The 21,611-nt window shown below is 37.6% G+C and overlaps 1 protein-coding gene across 4 annotated transcripts in view; it reads left to right on the top strand.

Moving 5' to 3' along the window:
- Positions 1-21,611, top strand: part of ITPR2 (inositol 1,4,5-trisphosphate receptor type 2) — a 550,850-nt gene that overhangs the window by 247,069 nt on the left and 282,170 nt on the right. For all 4 annotated transcript variants that reach the window (XM_037848345.1, XM_037848346.1, XM_037848348.1 and 1 more), the window contains 6 exons: positions 4,146-4,235; positions 4,358-4,483; positions 15,451-15,573; positions 16,221-16,421; positions 18,415-18,666; positions 21,150-21,275. In XM_037848345.1, the coding sequence (XP_037704273.1) occupies positions 4,146-4,235; positions 4,358-4,483; positions 15,451-15,573; positions 16,221-16,421; positions 18,415-18,666; positions 21,150-21,275 (918 nt within the window). The remainder of the gene's footprint in view (positions 1-4,145; positions 4,236-4,357; positions 4,484-15,450; positions 15,574-16,220; positions 16,422-18,414; positions 18,667-21,149; positions 21,276-21,611) is intronic.

The raw sequence follows: 21,611 nt of genomic DNA on the forward strand, positions 1-21,611 counted from the left end.
TGAGCCTCCTCTCCTCTGACCTCAGATCCCATCCAGGATCATCCTTGGCATTTAATTGTCAGCTATTTAGACTGTCTCATTTTATTTTATTTTTTCAATTGTGGAAAGATACATATAGCCTAAATCTTCCTATTCCACCCCTCCCTAGCATTCCCTTAGTGGGATTAATCACATTTAGAATGTTGCAATGCTATCACCTTCCCACCATCCATTTCTAGAAGCTTCCCTTCACCCCAAACAAAAACCCTACTCTCATTTCTTAACTCCCCATTGCCCCTTCCCCCACTTCTTGGAACCTCTGCTCTACTTTTCATCTCTGTGGTCATATTCTCTGATACTTTCTTTGTGTTTACCATGGGGCTTAAATTTAACATCTTAAATCTATAACAGTCTTGTTTTTCTTTGATACCAACTTAACTTCAACAGAACATGTAAACTGTGTTCCTATACTCCTCCATTCCCCCACCTTTATATAGTTCTTGTCAAGAATTACATATTTTACATTGAGTCCAAAACCACAGATTTATCATTACTGTTTATGTATTTTAGATCCTGTAGGAAGTAAATAGTGGAGTTATAAATCAACAATACAGTAGTATTGGTTTTTATATTTACCATGTGATCTTTACTGGGAATCTTTATTTCTTCATGTGGTTTCAGTCAATTGTTTAGTGTCCCTTCCTTTCGGCCTGCTTGGGACTGATCTACTGGTGATGAAGTCCCTCAGCTTTTGATTATCCGGGAATGTTTTCATCTCCCCTTCATTTTTATCCTTCAGGTGTTTGTGAATTTTCCAAGTCTCTGATGGTTATTGACTTCTATTTGTATTCCACTGTGGTCAGAGAATGTGCTTTGAACAAATTCATTTTTTTAATTTTTTATTTTATTGAGGCTTGTTTTTATGTCCCTGCATACAGTCCATTCTGGAGAAAGATCCGTGATCACTAGTGAAGAACGTGTGTCCCAGTGACCTGGGATGTAATATTCTATATATGTCTGTTAAAAGTCTCTATATCTCTCTCTCATTTCTTTGTTTCTCTGTCGGTAGGGCTTGCTTTAGTATCTGAAGTAGGACAGGTCTTTTATTAGCAAACTCTCTCAGCATTTGTTTGTCTATGAAAAATTTAAGCTCTCCCTCAAATCTGAAGGAGAGTTTTGCTGGATAAAGTATTCTTGGTTGGAAATTTTTCTCTCTCAGAATTTTAAATATGTCATGCCACTGCCTTCTCGCCTCCATGGTGGCTGCTGAGTAGTCACAACTTAGTCTTATGTTGTTTCCTTTGTATGTGGTGAATTGCTTTTCTCTTGCTGCTTTCAGAACTTGCTCCTTCTCTTCAGTATTTGACAGTCTGATCAGAATATGTCTTGGAGTGGGTTGGTTTGAATTTATTCTGTTTGGAGTTCACTGGGCATTTATGCTTTGTGTATTTATATTGCGCAGAAGGTTTGGGAAGTTTTCCCCAACAATTTCTTTGAATACTCTTTCTAGACCTTTACCCTTCTCTTCCCCTTCTGGGACACCAATGAGTCTTAAATTTGGACATTTTATTTTATCTATCATATCCCTGAGATCCATTTCAATTTTTTCAATTTTTTTCCCCATTCTTTCTTTTGTTCTTTCATTTTCTGTTCTGTGCTCCTTGAAGAGGCTGAGTTGTTGTTCACCTTCCTCTAATTTTGTATTCTGAGTATCCAGAGTCTTTTTAATTTGGCCTACAGTTTCTTTTATTTCCATAAGATCTTCTATTTTTTTATTTACTCTTGCAATATCTTCTTTATGCTCTTCTAGGGTCTTGTTTATGTCTTTTATATCCCGTGCCATGCTCTCATTGCCTGTCTGTAGTTCTTTGATTATTCTGCCAGGAACTGCGTGTCTTCAAATCTTTTGATTTGAGTGTTTGGGTTCCAGTTCTCCATGTTGTCTGGTTTTATCATATGCTTTAAGATTTTCTGTTGTTTTTGGCCTCTTGGCATTTGCTTTACTTGATCTTTAATTTGTTAGAATTGCAGCTTGGTGACATACACTTTCTCTAATTAACCAGCAGATGGCATCCGTGAGTCACTTATTCCCCTCAAGTCAATTCTCCCCAACTTTGTGGTGTGTGGGGATCTGATTCTTTTGGGGTCCAATTGGTGCACTTAATTTGGGTGTGTTGTTGGTGCTGTCTGCCCTCAATGAGGGGCGTGTGCCTGAGCAGTTAGGGAGGGAGGGCAGGTTTAATAATCAAACCTCCCAGGTGTTCCCGAAGATTTAAGGCTGTTCTCTGCCGCTGACACAAAAGTCCTTGGTATTGGTGTAGGTTCCCTGGGATTTCCGAGCGGTTCCCCCCACCTCGCTGTGCTTTTCCAGGACCTCTGCTGAGGGGGGAGGGCCGTGCCACGTCACAAGTGAGTGCCGGCCTCCAGGGAAGCCCTGGGCCGCTGGGCTGTGTAGGGGCGTTTCCAGCCCACTTCAAAGATGGTTGAATGGGATGCGTTAACTTCCCCCTTTCTGCACAGCTCTGCTCTCCCAGCTCCGGGAGAATCAGCTGTGGGTGTATTCAAGGCCACTTTCCACGGCCAATATTGTGTCGTGTGAGCGGTGCTGCGGGAAAGACTCCCTGTCAGGCTGGGTTTCTCGGCTGGGCTCCGTGCTGTGTGTTCGGCCCCGGGCAGGAGCAGCCCCACCCGCTGGGGAGATGGCTGCAAGTCGTGCGTCTCCCCTTTGCTCCCTGGACCCGAGACAATCAGCAGTGGGTGTGGGAAAGGGTATCCTCCACAGCAGACACCAAGGCATTAGTCCAGACCGCTCCCGTCTTATCTGCAGCTGTTCCAAGGCTTCTTTTTTAAAAAAAAAAAACGCCAACCCACCGTTTCCCCACACTGCAGTGTGGCCGAGGGATTCAGCCGACTCACTCACTTGTTTCAGAATGCAGACTCCTGGTTTCACCAAACGCACATTCCCTGTGGCTTTAGCAGAACTTGTCCGGCTGGTGCTACTCTGGAAGTGGTGTTCTGGGTAACTTTCTGGTTTTTTATCTAGTGTTTTCCATGGAGGTATTTTTTTCTCTGTCTCACCTAGTCACCATCTTAGGTTCCTCCACTTCAAGTCCTCTTAAATAAGCTTTATTACTTTATAATTTAAAAGATTATTTTAAATTTAAGTTTTATTTTCTCTTTCTTCATTTTCATGTTTTTCAACATGTTGGTTGTTCCCAGGTCGAGACTCTTACAGATGTCTTGAAAACCTGGAAGAGAATTCTTGGGTTAAGATGTTTTTTCATCTCTTTCTTGAAATGTGTTGAGCTGTTCTGACATGCTCCTTTACTGTGTTTTTTTTTTTCCCCTGTAGTTCTTCTCTGATGGTAAAATATAGCCCTTGTCGTAGCTTCCGGGCTGCTAAAATAAATACCATACAACAAATTGTCTTAAACACCAAGATTTATTGGTCATGGTTTTGAGGCTAGGAGAAGTCCAAAACTGAGGTGTTAGCAAGACAATGCTTTCTCCCCAAAGACTGTGGCATTCTGGAGCTGGCTGTCTGCGAGCCTTGGTCCTTGGCATTTTCTGTCACAACAGTGCACATGATGATGTCTTCTCCTTTCTTCTCCAGGTTTTGTAGACTTCTGGCTTCTTCCTGTTGCTTTCTCTCTCCGTACTGTTCTCCATTCCATTCTGTTTATAAGGGACTCCAGTACTCCAGATTAAAGTGTAACCTGATTCAGTTGGGCTACACCTTAACTGAAGCAACATCTTCAAGAGATCCTATTTACAGTGGGTCCCCACCCACCTGAACGCAGACCAAGACCAAGAATGTCCAAACTGGGGTACACAGTTCAAACCACTATACCTTTCACGCCTTGGAGTTTTACTCTCTCTTCCCATATAGACAATATAAACTGATATATCTGATATATATGGAATAAAGAAATGCAGTAATTATGTCATGTATAGGAATTTTTCCCTTTGTCTTTAAATCTATTATAATTAGTAATGCCATTTATTTTGTAATTTGATTGCTATGGCTAATGGTAATTTGTATGACTCATTCAAGTCAAGATACTTTTTATGGGATGAAAAAGTACAGAGGAAACATTTGAGTTGAGTATTACGTTTAATGCAATACTGTATATATGGCATAAAATACATATTTGTGTTTATTGTAGGAACCAAACATTTTAAGTCCAGTTCAGGATGGAACAAAGAAACCTCAGATTGACAGCAATAAGAGCAATAACTACTGGATTGTAAAGGAGGTCAGCAAATGTAAATTTTTTTTACTGGGGTTTTTATTTGTTGGATGTTTAATATTTGCTTATATACTATATTTAATATTTTTATTTATTCTATCTAATGTTTTTCTTTTTCTTTTTAAAAGATTTTGATTAGACTAAGTAAACTCTGTGTACAGAATAAAAAGTGTCGAAATCAACATCAACGTTTACTGAAAAATATGGGGGCACCTTCGGTGGTTTTGGATCTTCTGCAGATACCATATGAAAAGGTTAGTTCGTACCTACTTTTCTGTAACTTTTAATTTTGATACAATTTCAAATAACAAAATTTTTCTTCTGAACTGTTTGAGAATAAGTTGCCAGCCTGATGCCCCATTGTTCCTGAATACTTCACTCTTAACATAACGACGCTAAAACCATCTAAATCAGGAAAGAGCATGACACTTTACTGTCACCTAATCCTCAGACCCCAATTATGTTTCTCCCATTGTTCCAGTTATGTTCTATATGACAAATGATCTTCTTCATAATCATGTGTATTATCTCACCTATTTAAATCTTCTCACAGTTGAACTCTCCTGACACTGACACTTTGGAAGATTAGACCAATTATTATCATTTTTTTTTTAAGTTTTTATTAGAGCAGTTGAAGGTTTACAGGAAAATCATGCAGGAAGTACAGTTGGCAGACACCACCTTAATCAAATGGACATCATCAGTAATGGAAAAAAATAGAAATATTGTGCCACCTGATAGGAAGCAAAGAAAGGACTTAGCATCACTTCTGTTGTGTTCCTGCCAAAGATGCATAACTGAATTTAATCATGATGAACTATTATACCTAAACTGATAGGCATTCTTCAAAATATCTGTTCTATTCTTCACAGAAATGGAAAAGCTAATCATCAGATTGATATGGAAGGGTAAACAGCCCTGAATAGTCAAAATCATCTTCAAAAAGAACAAAGTTCTCTCTCTCAAAAACACAGTTTCCCCTATTGTTGATATTTTGCATTGGTATGATATTTTTGTTACAATTGATGAAACAATAGTATTATAATTATGCCATTAACTTTAGCCCAGTGTTTACATTAGGGTTCTTACTTTATGTTGTATAGCCCTATGGCGTGTGTGTGTGTGTATGTAGTAACTTACATATATAAAATTTACATATATTTAATTTTCCTTTTAGTCCCTTTTCAAATATATAGTTCATGGTGTTAATCATATTCTCAGCTGTATGCCTCCATCACTGTCATCCATTGCCAAAACTTTCCATCACCCCAAACAGAAATTCCCTACCAATTAAATATTAATGCTCCATTCTCCTCCTCCTCCCCACTCTGATTAACCTTTACTCTAGTTTCTTAATTTAGGAATTTGTGTATTCTGCTTATTCCATATAAGTGAGATCATACAATATTTGTGATAACAGATATATAAAACATAACATACATATACCTCAGCAATTCAGTGGTATTTATTGCCTTTACAATGCCGTGCTAACATAACCACCATCCATTACCAACACTTTTTCATTACCCCAAACATAAACCCTACAGCCATTAAGAAAAAAACATCTCTGTCTCTTTCCTTAACTTTCTGTCTCTCTGAATTTGCATAATCTAGGTATTTCGTATAAGTGGAATCATACAATATTTGTTCTTTGGTTTCTGGCTTATTTCACTCAACATGATGTCTTTATGGTTCATCTTCATTGTAGCATGTATCAGTTCATTCTTTTTATGGCTGAATAATATTCCATTGTATGATATGCCACATTATGTTTGTCCATTCATCAGTTGATGCTTTTTATTTTTTTTAATTTTTATTTTAGTAATGTATATTCAATCTAAAATTTCCTTCATTGTGGTTTTGATTTGTATTTTCCTGATAGCTAATGATGTTGAGCATCTTTCCATGTGCTTATTGGCCATTTGTATATCTTCTCTGGAGAAATGTCTATTCACTTCCTTTGCCCATTTCTATTTGGGTTGTTTGTTTTTTTGATGTTGAGTTGCAGGATTTATTTGTATATTCTGGATATGAAATCACTATTGTATTTTCTTATATTCTGTAGGTTGTCCTTCTACGTTCATAATTTAGTCCCTTGATGTACAAAAGTTTTTAATATTGTTGAAGTCCTGTTTATTTTTTTCATTTGTTGCTTATGCTTTTGGTGTAAAGTTTAAGAAACCACTGTTTCATACAAGATCCTGAAGATGTTTCCCTGTGTTTTATTCTAGGAGTTTTATAGTTTCAGTTCTTATATTTTGGTCTCTGATCCATTTTGAGACAATTTTTGTATGTAGTGTGAGGTAGGGATCCACCTTCATTCTTTTGCATATGTCTCTCCACTTCTCCCAACACCATTTGTTGAAGAGACTATTCCTTCCTCACTGAGTGGATTTGGCACCCTTGTCAAAGAGCAACGGGCCAAAGGTTTGATAGTTTATTTCTGAACTCTCAATTTGATTCTGTTGGTCTAAATGTCTGTCCTTGTGCCAGTACCATGCTGTTTTGGTTACTGTAAATTTGTATTAAATTTAAAATCAGGAAGTATGAGCCCCTAATTTGTTCTTTTTTGGAGATGATTTTGACTATTCAGGGCCTGCTTACCCTTCCATATCAATTTGATGATTAGCTTTTCCATTTCTGTGAAGAATAGAACAGATATTTTGAAGAATGCCTACCAGTTTAAGTGCGATGGTTCATCATGATTAAATTCAGTTATGCTTCTTTGGCAGGAACACAACAGAAGTGATTCTAAGTCCTTTGCTTGCTTCCTATCAGATGGCACAAAATTTCTATTTTTCCATTACTGATGCTGTCCATTTGATTAAGGTGGTGTCTGTCAACTGTTAAGTTACTCATATTCCTTTTATAATTAACAAGTATTTTGGGAAGTACTTTTAAACTAAATAAATATCCCTTTCTTTGTCAATCTTTTTCATTCATTCATTCATTCATTTTACACAGAAACACTGGGAAAGGGGGGAAACCTAAGAGGGGGAAGAAGCAGAGGGACTGGAGGGTACAGTAGAGAAGGAAGGAGAAACAGAATGAGAGGACAGAGAAAGAGGAAGTGAGGACAGTGGAGGTGTGGACACAGGGACAGGGGAGAAAGAGGCAGTTATATACAGAGGTCAGAAAACCCAGCGGACAATCAGAAAAATTGGGGAGAAAGAGACATGGACTGTGAAACAAAGAAAGGGTTAAAATAGAACAGATATAGGAGAAAAATTAAAGAGATGGTGAGAAATAGATCTAGAAAACAAAGGGGGGACCATAGGAAAGTGAGAGAAGGGTGGAAACAGAAAGGATGCAGAGGAAGAGCATAGAAAGAGTGAGTTAGAGGAAAAAGGTACATGTGCAAAAAGTTTTTGATATTTTTACTACCAAATGTCTGTTTCTCTGTATAACGTGCTGCTTTTTTTTTAAATCATTTTATTGAGATATATTCACATACCATGCAGTCATACAAAACAAATCGCACTTTCGATTGTTCACAGTACCATTACATAGTTGTACATTCATCACCTAAATCAATCCCTGACACCTTCCTTAGCCCACACACAAAAATAACAAGAATAATAATTAGAGTGAAAAAGAGCAATTGAAGTAAAAAAGAACACTGGTTACCTTTGTCTGTTTGTTTCCTTCCCCTATTTTTCTACTCATCCATCCAGAAACTAGACAAAGTGGAGTGTGGTCCTTACGGCTTTCCCAATCCCATTGTCACCCCTCATAAGCTACATTTTTATACAGTTGTCTTCAATATTCATGGGTTCTGGGTTGTAGTTTGATAGTTCCAGGTATCCACCACCAGCTACCCCAATTCTTTAGAACCTAAAAAGGGTTGTCTAAAGTGTGCGTAAGAGTGCCCACCAGAGTGACCTCTCGGCTCCTTTTGGAATCTCTCTGCCACTGAAGCTTATTTCATTTCCTTTCATATCCCCCCTTTTGATCAAGAAGATGTTCTCCATCCCACGATGCCAGGTCTACATTCCTCCCCTAGAGTCATATTCCATGTTGCCAGGGAGATTCACTCCCCTGGGTGTCTGATCCCACGTCGGGGGGAGGGCAGTGATTTCACCTTTCAAGTTGGCTTAGCCAGAGAGAGAGGGCCACATCTGAGCAACAAAGAGGCATTCGGGAGGAGGCTCTTAGGCACAACCATAGGGAGGCCTAGCCTCTCCTTTGCAGCAACCGTCTTCCCAAGGGTAAAACCTATGGTAGAGGGCTCAACCCATCAAACCACCAGTCCCCTATGTCTGTGGTCATGTTAGCAGCCATGGAGGTGGGGTAGGCGAATACCCCTGCATTCTCCACAGGCTCCTCAAGGGGGCACTACATCTTTTTTTCCTTGTTTTTCTTTTTTTTTTTTAACTTTCCCTTCTTTTTTAAATCGACTGTATGAAAAAAAAGTTAAAAAGAAAACAAACATACAATAAAAGAACATTTCAAAGAGACCTTAACAATGGAGTAAGAAAAAGACAACTAACCTAAGAAAACTGCTTAACTTCCAACATGTTCCTACTTTACGCCAAGAAAGTTGCCTAATATAGCAACATTTCTGTGAACTTGTTCCTACTATATCCATCAGAAATTAACAGACCATAGTCATTCCTGGGCATCCCCAGAACGTTAAATAGCTTATCTGTTCTTCTTGGATTATTGTTCCCCCTTCGTTAATTGCTCTCTATTGCTAGTTCCCCTACATTCTACATTATAAACCATTTGTTTTACATTTTTCAAAGTTCACATTAGTGGTAGCATATAATATTTCTCTTTTTGTGCCTGGCTTATTTCGCTCAGCATTATGTCTTCAAGGTTCATCCATGTTGTCATATGTTTCATGAGATCGTTCCTTCTTACTGCCGCGTAGTATTCCATCGTGTGTATATACCACATTTTATTTATCCACTCATCTGTTGAAGGACATTTGGGTTGTTTCCATCTCTTGGCAATTGTGAATAATGCTGCTATGAACATTGGCATGCAGATATCTGTTCGTGTCACTGCTTTCCGATCTTCCGGGTATATACCGAGAAGTGTAATCTCTGGATCGAATAGTAACTTTATTTCTAGTTTTCTAAGGAACTGCCAGACTGACTTCCAGAGTGGCTGAACCATTATACAGTCCCACCAACAATGAATAAGAGTTCCAATTTCTCCACATCCCCTCCAGCATTTATAATTTCCTGTTTGTTTAATGGCAGCCGTTCTAATCGGTGTTAGATGGTATCTCATTGTGGTCTTAATTTGTATCTCTCTAATAGCTGGTGAAGCTGAACATTTTTTCATGTGTTTCTTGGCCATTTGTATTTCCTCTTCAGAGAACTGTCTTTTCCTATCTTTTGCCCATTTTATAATTGGGCTGTCTGTACTATTGTCATTGAGTTGTAGGATTTCTTTATATATGCAAGATATCAGTCTTTTGTCAGATACATGGTTTCCAAAAATTTTTTCCCATTGAGTTGGCTGCCTCTTTACCTTTTTGAGAAATTCCTTTGAGGTGCAGAAACTTCTAAGCTTGAGGAGTTCCCATTTATCTATTTTCTCTTTTGTTGCTTGTGCTTTGGGTGTAAAGTCTAGGAAGTGGCCGCCTAATACAAGGTCTTGAAGATGTTTTCCTACATTATCTTCTAGAAGTTTTATGACACTTTCTTTTATATTGAGATCTTTGGTCCATTTTGAGTTAATTTTTGTGTAGGGTGTGAGGTAGGGGTCCTCTTTCATTCTTTTGGATATGGATATCCAACTCTCCCAGCCCCATTTGTTGAAAAGACCATTATGACTCAGTTCAGTGACTTTGGGGGCCTTATCAAAGATCAGTCGGCCATAGATCTGAGGGTCTATCTCTGAATTCTCAATTCGATTCCATTGATCTATATGTCTGTCTTTGTGCCAGTACCATGCTGTTTTGGCAACTGTGGCTTTATAATAAGCTTCAAAGTCAGGGAGTGTAAGTCCTCCCACTTCGTTTTTCTTTTTTAGAGTGTCTTTAGCAATTCGAGGCATCTTCCCTTTCCAAATAAATTTGATAACTAACTTTTCCAAGTCTGCAAAGTAGGTTGTTGGAATTTTGATTGGGATTGCATTGAATCTGTAGATGAGTTTGGGTAGAATTGACATCTTAATGACATTTAGCCTTCCTATCCATGAACATGGAATATTTTTCCATCTTTTAAGGTCCCCTTCTATTTCTTTTAGTAGAGTTATGTAGTTTTCTTTGTATAGGTCTTTTACATCTTTGGTTAAGTTTATTCCTAGGTACTTGATTTTTTTAGTTGCTATTGAAAATGGTATCTTTTTCTTGAGTGTCTCTTCAGTTTGTTCATTTCTAGCATATAGAAACATTACTGACTTATGTGCATTAATCTTGTATCCCACTACTTTGCTAAATTTGTTTATTAGCTCTAGTAGCTGTATCGTCGATTTCTCAGGGTTTTCTAGATATAAGATCATATCATCTGCAAACATTGACAGTTTTACTTCTACTTTTCCAATTTGGATGCCTTTTATTTCTTTGTGTTGCCCGATTGCCCTGGCTAGCACTTCCAGCACAATGTTGAATAACAGTGGTGACAGCGGGCATCCTTGTCTTGTTCCTGATCTTAGAGGGAAGGCTTTCAGTCTCTCACCATTGAGTACTATGCTTGCTGTGGGTTTTTCATATATGCTCTTTATCATGTTGAGGAAGTTTCCTTCAATTCCTACCTTTTGAAGTGTTTTTATCAAAAACGGATGTTGGATTTCGTCAAATGCTTTTTCAGCATCTATTGAGATGATCAATTGATTTTTCCCTTTTGACTTGTTAATGTGTTGTAATACATTGATTGATTTTCTTATGTTGAACCATCGTTGCATGCCTGGAATGAACCCCACTTGGTCATGGTGTATGATTTTTTAAATGTGTCTTTGGATTCGATTTGCAAGTATTTTGTTGAGGATTTTTGCGTCTATATTCATTTGGGAGATTGGCCGGTAGTTTTCCTTTTTTGTAGCATCTTTGCCTGGTTTTTGTATTAGATTGTTGTTAGCCTCATAAAATGAGTTAGGTAGTGTTCCATTTTCTTCAATGTTTTGAAAGAGTTTGAGTAAGATTGGTGTCAGTTCTTTCTGGAAAGTTTGGTAGAATTCCCCTATGAAGCCGTCTGGCCCTGGGCATTTATTTGTGGGAAGATTTTTGATGACTGATTGGATCTCTTTGCTTGTGATGGGTTGATTGAGGTCTTCTATTTCTTCTCTGGTCAATCTAGGTTGTTTGTATGTTTCCAGGAAATTGTCCATTTCCTCTACATTATCCAGTTTGTTGGCATACAGTTGTTCATAGTATCGTCTTATAATTTTTTTAATTTCTTCAGGATCTGCAGTTATGTCACCATTTTCATTCATTATTTTGTTTATATGGGTCTTCTCTCTTTTTGATTTTGTCAGTCTAGCTAGGGGCTTGTCAATATTGTTGATCTTCTCAAAGAACCAACTTTTGGTGATATTTATCCTCTCTTGTTTTTTTGTTCTCTATGTCATTTATTTCTGCTTTAATCCTTGTTATTTCTTTTCTTCTACTTGGTTTAGGATTGGTTTGCTGTTCATTTTCTAGCTTCTTCAGTTGATCCATTAGTTCTTTGATTTTGGCTCTTTCTTCCTTTTTAATATATGCGTTTAGTGCTATAAATTTCCCCCTTAGCACTGCTTTTGCTGCATCCCATAGGTTTTGGTATGTTGTGTTCTCATTTTCATTCGTCTCTATATATTTAGCAATTTCTCTTGCTATTTCTTCTTTAACCCACTGATTGTTTAGGAGTGTGTTGTTTAACCTCCAGGTATTTGTGAATTTTCTAAGTCTCTGATGGTTATTGACTTCTAATTGTATTCCATTGTGGTCAGAGAATGTGCTTTGAATAATTTCAATCTTTTTAAATTTATTGAGGCTTGTTTTATGTCCCAGCATATGATCTATTCTGGAGAAAGTTCCATGAGCACTAGAAAAGTATGTGTATCCTGGTGATTTGGGATGTAATGTCCTGTATATGTCTGTTATATCTAATTCATTGATCAGATTGTTTAGGTTTTCAATTTCCTTATTGGTCTTCTGTCTGGTTGATCAGTCTATAGGAGAGAGTGATGTCTTGAAGTCTCCCACAATTATTGTGGAAACATCAATTGCTTCCTTTAGTTTTGCTAGTGTTTCTCTCATGTATTTTGTGGCACCTTGATTGGGTGCATAGACATTTACGATTGTTATTTCTTCTTGTTGAATTGCCCCTTTTATTAGTATGTAGTGGCCTTCTTTGTCTCTCAAAACATCCCTGCATTTGAAGTCTATTTTATCTGAGATTAATATTGCTACACCTGCTTTCTTTTGGCTGTAGCTTGCATGAAATATTTTTTTCCATCCTTTCACTTTCAGTTTCTTTGTGTCCGTGTGTCTAAGATGAGTCTCTTGTATGCAACATATTGATGGTTCATTTTTTTTGATCCATTCTGCGAATCTATATCTTTTAATTGGGGAGTTTAATCCATTTACATTCAACGTTATAACCGTGAAGGCATTTCTTGAATCAGCCATCTTATCCTTTGGTTTATGTTTGTCATATTTTTCCCCTCTCTCTATTAATATCCTTTATTGTACCCATACCGAATCTCTTTAGTACTGAACCTTTCTCCAAGTCTCTGTGTCCTTTCTTTGTTTCTCTGTCTGTAGGGCTCCCTTTAGTATCTCCAGTAGGGCAGGTCTCTTGTTAGCAAATTCTCTCAGTATTTGTTTGTCTGTGAAAAATTTAAGCTCTCCCTCAAATTTGAAGGAGAGCTTTGCTGGCTAAAGTATTCTTGGCTGGAAATTTTTCTCACTCAGAATTTTAAATATATCGTGCCACTGCCTTCTCGTCTCCATGGTGGCTGCTGAGTAGTCACTACTTAGTCTTATGCTGTTTCCTTTGTATGTGGTGAATTGCTTTTCTCTTGCTGCTTTCAGAACTTGCTCCTTCTCTTCTGTGTTTGATAGTGTGATCAGTATATATCTCGGATTGGGTTTATTTGGATTTATTCTATTTGGGGTTCGCTGAGCATTTATGATTTGTGTATTTATGTTGTTTAGAATATTTGGGAAGTTTTCCCCAACAATTTCTTTGAATACTCTTCCTAGACCTTTACCCTTTTCTTCCCCTTCTGGAATACCAATGAGTCTTATATTCGCACATTTCATATTATCTATCATATCCCTGAGGTCCATTTCGATTTTTTCAATTTTTTTCCCCATTCTTTCTTTTATGCTTTCATTTTCCATTCTGTCATCTTCCAGGTCACTGATTCGTTGTTCAACTTCCTCTAGTCTTGTACTATGAGTGTCCAGAATCTTTTTAATTTGGTCAACAGTTTCTTTAATTTCCATAAGATGATCCATTTTTTTATTTAGTCTTGCAATGTCTTCTTTATGCTCTTCTAGGGTCTTCTTGATCTCCTTTGTATCCCCTACTATGGTCTCATTGTTCATCTTTATTTCTTTGAGTAGCTGCTCTAGGTGCTGTGTCTCTTCTGGTCTTTTGATTTGGGTGCTTGGGCTTGGGTTATCCATCTCGTCTGGTTTTTTCATATGCTTTATAATTTTCTGTTGTTTTTGGCCTCGTGGCATTTGCTGAACTTGATAGGGTTCTTTTAGGATTTGTAGACCAATTGAAGTCCTTATCTCTAATTTATCAGATCTACAGCTTTGTGGAGTACACTTTCTCTAACTAACCAGCAGGTGGCGTCCACGAGCCACCTGTTCTCCACAAGCCAGTTCTCCCCTGCTTAGCCTTTTTGGTGAGTGGGGGAGTGAGTCTTGTGGGGTCCAACTGGTGTACCAAGCTTGCGTGTGTAGTTGGTGTTGCGTGCCCTGTATATGGGGCGTGTTTCTGGGCAGTCAGGGGGGGGGGGTAGCTCTAACAATCAAATCTCCCTGGTGATCCTAGAGTTTTATAGCTGCTGCAGTAGTCTAATCCTTCAGTTCAGTCCTGCCAGTTTGTCTCTGCCACTGACCCACAAGTCCTTGGTATTGGCGTACGGCTCCTGAGACTTGCAAGTGGGCCCCTCTTCCAGGCTGTGCACCCCGGGTCCTCTGTTGAGGGATGACTGTGCTATGTCACAGGTGAGTGCCATTCCCCCAGGGCACTTCTGGGCTGCTGGGCTGTGTAGGGAGGCTCCCAGTCTGCTGAAATGATGGCTGAATGGGGCTTTGTTAATTCACACTGCTCCACCTTCCCAACTCTGGGACAATCAGCTGAGGTTGCAGGGAAGGCTAATGTCCACACCCAGTTTTGTGGTGTGTGCCTGTTATTTGAAGTGCTTCCGTCCCACTGGGTTGTCTGGGGCACGTCTGGGCTATGGGGCTGGTGACGGGCTGGAGTGATTCCTGTCCACCAGGATGATGGCTGTGAGCAGACACCCCCGTTTTCTTGGGAGGTTGTGGTGTTTAGTGAATTTTCTCAGCCACTGGATTATTGCCTTTTGTCTCAGAGCTCTTTTAGTTCTGCTCTTGACCTGCCCAAATAGTAAGTCTTTGAAGCTTTCTGTATTGGGCTTCTTAGAGTAATTGTTTTAGAAAAAGAAAAAAGGATTTAAAAAAAGGGCCCTCCTCAGAGATCTAATGGGTTATTGAAATGCTAAGAGACAAAGCATTTAGGGCCATTAAGGAAAGGTCCACAGGGCAGAGAGATCAGCTTTTCTTCGGGATTTGCATATGAGCCTCAGGGCCTGAGCTCTGCCCTTCCCCTTTCTATCTTCACCAGAACTCCAAAAATCCGCCGCTTTTATTTTGGAGTTTTTCGTGTTGTTTTTTTTCTATGCCTGTCTCCTCTCTGCTGGGCTGGCTGCTCTCAGATTCTCTGGTGTCTGGTCACAGTCTATCTATGGTTGGAGTTTGAATCAGTAGAATGAGTTTCTGATAAGGGCTGCCATTGCAGTTCTCCCTTCTCCTTCCTGGAGCTGGCAGCCCCTCCTCCCATGGGATTGAGCCTGGCAGGGAGGGGTGCAGGTCCCCAGGCCACAAAAACTTACAGATTTCGCTGATCTCAGCAGTTCCCCATTTTCATGAGTGTTGTATGAATTATGCCCAAAGTCAGATTCCTCTGTGGTGTCCAGTCCACACAATTCCTGGCTTTCTACCTACTTTCCTGGAGGAGTAACTAAAACACACAGCTCACCAGTCCGCCATCTTGCCCCGCCTCACATGCTGCTTTTTGACTTACAGAATGATGAAAAGATGAATGAAGTAATGCATCTAGCCCATACATTCCTGCAGAATTTCTGTCGGGGAAATCCACAGAATCAAGTTCTTCTTCATAAACATCTGAATTTGTTTTTAACTCCTGGTGTAAGTATTTTAATGACTTTTGATATTTATAGTAGAGTGTTCATCAAATTTGATTAAGTAGCACTGATGATTAAAATTTTTTGCATCTTCATTACCTCATTTTGTCCTTGAAGGGATTCTCTCCGTAAAACTGAATGTCTTATGCTTACATTAAGGAAACATTTAAATAAAATTGAAAAATTTTATGAATTTTACGTTAAAATGGCAACTTCATTTATATGTATATAGTTGAATGTTAGGAAGAAAAATGTGGTAGAACAAGGAACTAACTCTGCCGAGTCATGAGCAAGATAAATTTTGAAAACTCAAAGGTGGAAATAACCTGACTGGTCTATAAAGTATGTTTCAGTGGATACTAGAGAAGAAGTAACTTCTGAGTAACATAAAATGAAATAAATCTCAAGAATACTGTTGCCAACAAGTTGAACTTTGCGATAAGCTCGTTTCCCTAGCTAAATTTCTTTCTGAGTTCGTTTTTCTTTTAATGGTAATAATCCCTTTGAATTTTGTAGTAGACATATACTGAAAACTTACTATTGCTTTGTATAAAATATAAAACTGATGAAAAGCAGGGAAATTAGTCTAAGTCCAGTAGAATAGAAAATTAGTCTTTGCAGAATTTCAAGGGCATGTTCCTGTGTGTTTAGCTCCTTGAAGCAGAAACCATGCGGCACATCTTCATGAACAATTACCATCTGTGCAATGAAATTAGTGAGAGAGTTGTGCAACACTTTGTGCACTGCATCGAGACACATGGCCGCCACGTGGAATACCTGAGGTTTTTGCAAACGATCGTAAAAGCAGATGGTAAATATGTCAAGAAATGCCAGGATATGGTAATGACAGAGGTATGTTCTCTGTTTGCATTTTATCAGCTTCACATAAACAATATGTTCAAGTATGTGTTTTCTGTTAATTTGGGGTGAAAAAATCCCCAACAACATAGGATTTGAAAGTATTTAATGTAATCATGATTTCTTAAGCACGAAAATATTTTGCCTGAATCTAGTAAAGCAGAAATTAATTTCATGATTTCTTAAAAGAATTTATTTTTTCTTTTTGATCCACAATGAATTTGTGTATTTTAAACAATGGGAAAATCCTATGAAATTTTATAGATTACTTGTAATTTTAATATTACTGTACTAAAGTGGCAAAATTTTATATTCTTACATTTTCAAAGATGAAACAACGACAGGCTAAACTCTGCTTTTCCAGTGGCTTTGTTATTCTGCTCTGATATGTAGAATCAGTGTTCTCTGCTGCTATTTGCATAAGGCTTTGAAAAGAATCAAACCAACAGGTAGAAACTACCCATCAATGATTTATTACAGCATGCAGAAACTTAAGTATTTAGAGGAAGTTAATTTAAGAAAAATAAATGGATGAAATACTTCATTTATTTGTCCTTTTCATTTTGACCTTTGACATTAAGCAAGATTTACACAGTGAATAAGTTACTTGCTAGGAACTGAGTAGATACTATGGAGTACTGAAGCTCTTTGGGCCCGTTTGGGTAAGGCACTATCTCTGTGGCCTAATGGTTCTCCAGTGGCCTGGATGGATTAAGGCAGCTTTCGCCAGTGGCTTCCAGTTATGTAGTAGATTGCATTGATTTGGGGGTATTTTCATGATTATATACCTTAAATTTGGGATAGCAGAGATTTCCATATTGATGCATCAGTCCCTTCTCACATCGTAACAATCTTAAAATTCATTAAGTTTGAAGACTTGAATTTTTAATTTAAATTGTTGTTATTAAACATTTTAAGGAACATTTTAAACTTGTAAAATTTGCCCTTTTCCCATCTACATTTACATTTACATTAGTTCTTTATTGCCCAGAGGTGTGGGAACTAATTCACTTTTGTGCTAAAGATTACCAAAGAAAAGATTAGAAAGCAGTAAATATTTATGCCAGTCCCATTATACCTATTAGGTGCAGAGTTTCTATGTGAAAGAAGTGTTTGGAATATTATATTATGCTGATATATAATACGTATTTTTGACAGATGTATGTTCCCTTTCAGCAAAACTTTCAAATTAAGCCAACTAATTGGCTTACCAATTTAAATGTAATGTAGAGAAATTGTATGAGCTGTATTATCCACAAAAATATCTCACATTGGTGTTAGAAAATTGGTACTGATAATAGAAAGACAATAAGATTTAATGAGTTTTAGTTATAAAATTGCAACCTTCTGGAATTCTCCACTAAAATAGGGAAGAAATTTATGTTCTAAAAGCCCCTACCTATTCATTTCTTTGTCTCTCTCTCTCTGTTATAAAGTCTTTTATTTTTTTCCTTATTTCTTCCATTCTGCTTCAATCTGCATTCTTTATGGATGCTTTCCCATGACACATGGAATTTCCAGATTTTGTAAAGTTGTATTTGGCTCAATGTACTTGCTTGCTTATTCAGTCACTATTGAAGTGGATGGGAATCTTTTATTCTGCTTTAGTAAAATTAGACTTACGAGATTTCTCATGTTTTTGCAGTGGAGTCTTCCATTTGAAGTAGAGGAGAAGAATTTTATTCTTTTGGATATTTAATTTTAGTGGGTATCTCACTCATGATCAGTTCACTATGATCTGTGTCATTTAATTGTGTCCCTAGCCCCTCCTCCCATGTCTCTTGATGGCTTTGATTGGCACATGGCTGTAGTGACTGTGACCTTTGTGTACCCTTGTTGACATCCTGCCTTGGCATAGTTCTGCTTTTGTAAATAACCTATGTTTTTACAAAGAGATACACATGTTTCCAGATAGACCAAGTCTTTAGAAAGAACTACCAGGATGAACATTTGAACTGCTACGTAGACTCTCTTGTTATCATTTCAGTTGATAAATGGGGGTGAAGATGTGCTGATATTTTACAATGATAGAGCATCGTTTCCCATCCTTCTCCATATGATGTGTTCAGAGAGAGATCGTGGTGATGAGAGTGGCCCCTTAGCCTACCACATCACCCTTGTGGAACTTCTGGCAGCATGCACAGAGGGGAAGAATGTTTACACTGAAATCAAGTGCAATTCTCTTCTGCCCCTGGATGACATAGTGAGGGTGGTGACCCACGATGACTGCATCCCTGAGGTAAGCCTTGCAAAAGCTTAGCAGCTATAGAATTGTTATAATTTTTTAAAGTTCATAAGTGCCATGTGTCCACCATAGTAGCATTTATAATGAATTAATATAATTAGTGAAGTAACTGTATTTAGCTGTATATAATCAGGGAAATTTAAGGGCACAAAATTTATTTTTTAGTTCTATAAGAAGTTATGAAAGAAGATAAAACTTTAAAAAGTATAACCACTGCTGGTTTACTAACCTCTTAAATTCTAAGCATGCAAGTGTGATCAAACAGAAAAGTTCACTTGTAACCTCAAATATGTTCTTGAGCATGAAATAATTGCTTCTTAAATAATTCATATTCTTTGATTTGGAGAGGCTAGGAGAGTGCAGCAGGACCACATCTTAGAGTTAGCAGGTTATCTTGCTTTATGGAATAGATACATTCTTGAAAACACGGACGTATACTTTGCTTTAGTCACACATCATCATTTACTCTCTGTACTCATTTGGCTCTGATAGAAAAAAAGTCATCAAAGCTGGTTGTCTGCCAACAGAATTCAATTAATGATTCTTCCAGGAATGTACACTGCAATAATTTCTTCTCTACTGTTGCAGTATACTTTTGCAAAATTCGTAAATATGAGATACATGGAGTATGACATACAACCAAACATTTAAATCCCAGTACCTTAAACAGGTGTCAGATGAGGGTAACTTCCCCACTTCCAAATAGTCCTACTTATTGATGGACTTGAAAGTGTATTTTTGCGAAATTTTGTAGAATTATTGACACCTCAAACCAAGAGGAATTTGTGGCCTTTATTGGTTCGAAAATAAGGTGGCAAAGAGAAGTATAGTTTAGTGATTAAATCCATGGGCTCTGTCCTAAGTGGAGGCTGGTCTGGCCAGGCTTCTTTCCACATACATTTCCCTGTGACTGTACCACTCTTACCCCTCCTCCTCGTGAACTGAACTTCTCCATGTTTCAGATCTTGATTCAAGTTTAACTTCTTCCAGGAAGAGAGAAACCCACCTCTCTTAGTGGAGTCCATAAGTTGAAATTTGACATTTGAGTTTTGCTAGTTAACAAATGTCTGTCATGTTCTTACTTCCCTAAGATTACAAGCTCTCTGAGGGTAACTGCTCCGTTTCTGTTCATCGTTATATTGTCTGAGCCTGAGCTTGTATGTTTTGAATTAATGAAAGAATGAATTAGAGAATGAGTCAGAATTCTGAATCCATTACTTCCAAGCTGTGTGACCAACAGGTTACTTAATGTTTTCTTCTCTTCGATTTCTACAATTTTAGAATGAAATAATTTTAGTTTATACCTGATACGATTGTTGGAGGATTAAATTAAATAGATAATGCATACAGACTGCTGATAGCATTTGGCACTTAGTAAAGACTGAATCACTATTAGCTGTTGCCACTATAACCATGATAATGTGCTGGCTGGCCAGGATGCCTCCCTCCCGATGATCAATCCTTGACACAGGCACCTGCCTTGGAGGTTTGATTTAGACCCGAGTCAAGTACAGATAAGCACTAAGGGCCTGAGAGCTGGCCCAATTCTAACTTGGGTTCCAAATTATGCTTCTAACTTGGGTTCCAATAGTTCCCTGAAATTTTTCACACAATTTTTAATGTATATATATTTTTGGGGGGAGAAGGTTTATAGCATTCATCATATTTTCATAGCTCAAAAAAGAAATAAGGAAAAGAAAATTATTTGCTTTGGAAATTGTATAAGTTAGTGAGATTCATCCCCAGTCCATTATGAGGAATTTTGCTAAATCTGGAAAGAAATTTTGCTATACCTTAAAATAATAAAAAATGTTCTGTTTCCTTAAACTGTGAGCCTGTTTCTTCTAAGAAATAATAGTTTAACTATTTTTGAATGGCAATAAAGTATTATTTAGTCAATTGTATTTAATATATATTAGGACTATCTTGGTTGCAAGTGACAGAAACATAATTTAAACTAGTTTAAACAAAAAGGGAAATTTTATTGGCTCTTGTACTTGGGGAGTTAAAGGATAGATCTTAAACTGGAACCAGAAGTTCAAATAATGTCTGAATTCTTTCCAGCCTTTGTCCCTTTTCCTTCAGTGTTTTTGCCTCATTCTTTCCTTCTGAGCATAATTTCCCTACATATACCTGGAGAAGATGGCTTCTTGAAGGTTCAGGTTTACCCTGTTCCATTTTAGCAAAGGGAGACAGAGGTGGGAGGTGGGGAGAGGTGGAGGAGAGAGTGCTTTTGAAGTCTAGTTTGCAAATATCATAAGCTTGCTTTGAGAAAGATGTCCATTCTCATACCAATCTCTGGGCCCAGGGGGATGCAATATAGCAGAAGAGGGGGGATGAGAATGCTATCTTGGCATTCAAAAATTATGCTAACTGTAATATGCTACAGGAACAAAAACATTTAACTATTCATAATTGATATTTGAAAATGAACAGTAAAGAAAGTAACTTTTTTTTTGTATTTGATCCTTGTACAGGTTAAAATTGCTTATGTGAATTTTGTTAATCACTGTTATGTTGACACTGAAGTAGAAATGAAAGAAATCTACACAAGTAACCACATATGGAAATTATTTGAGAACTTCTTGGTGGATATGGCAAGGGTAAGCATTTTGATTCATTAAATAGTATTTCACATTTAGTAAGGTAGTGGAACTGTTAATGTATATTTTGACTGGACAATGTTAAGCATCTTGATGAAAATTTGCAATTAAACTCATTACCTTTTAAATTTAATCCATTACATTCACAAGGTTGTAAATGAGCTTTAATATATAGATGCGTGTATTGCAACAGATAAAGTGTTCATTTTTACCCTTACAACTTTCTATATTTGTCTGTTAATAACATAATGAGTTAATAGCACTTAATGGTCGTTTTACATTGGTTAGAGAAGATATATGGCAAAGGTCAATTTGTATTCCACCTCTTACCATGGA

This window comes from Choloepus didactylus, chromosome 8 (genome assembly GCF_015220235.1).
Source record: "Choloepus didactylus isolate mChoDid1 chromosome 8, mChoDid1.pri, whole genome shotgun sequence".
In the NCBI taxonomy this organism is placed as follows: Eukaryota; Metazoa; Chordata; class Mammalia; order Pilosa; family Megalonychidae; genus Choloepus; species Choloepus didactylus.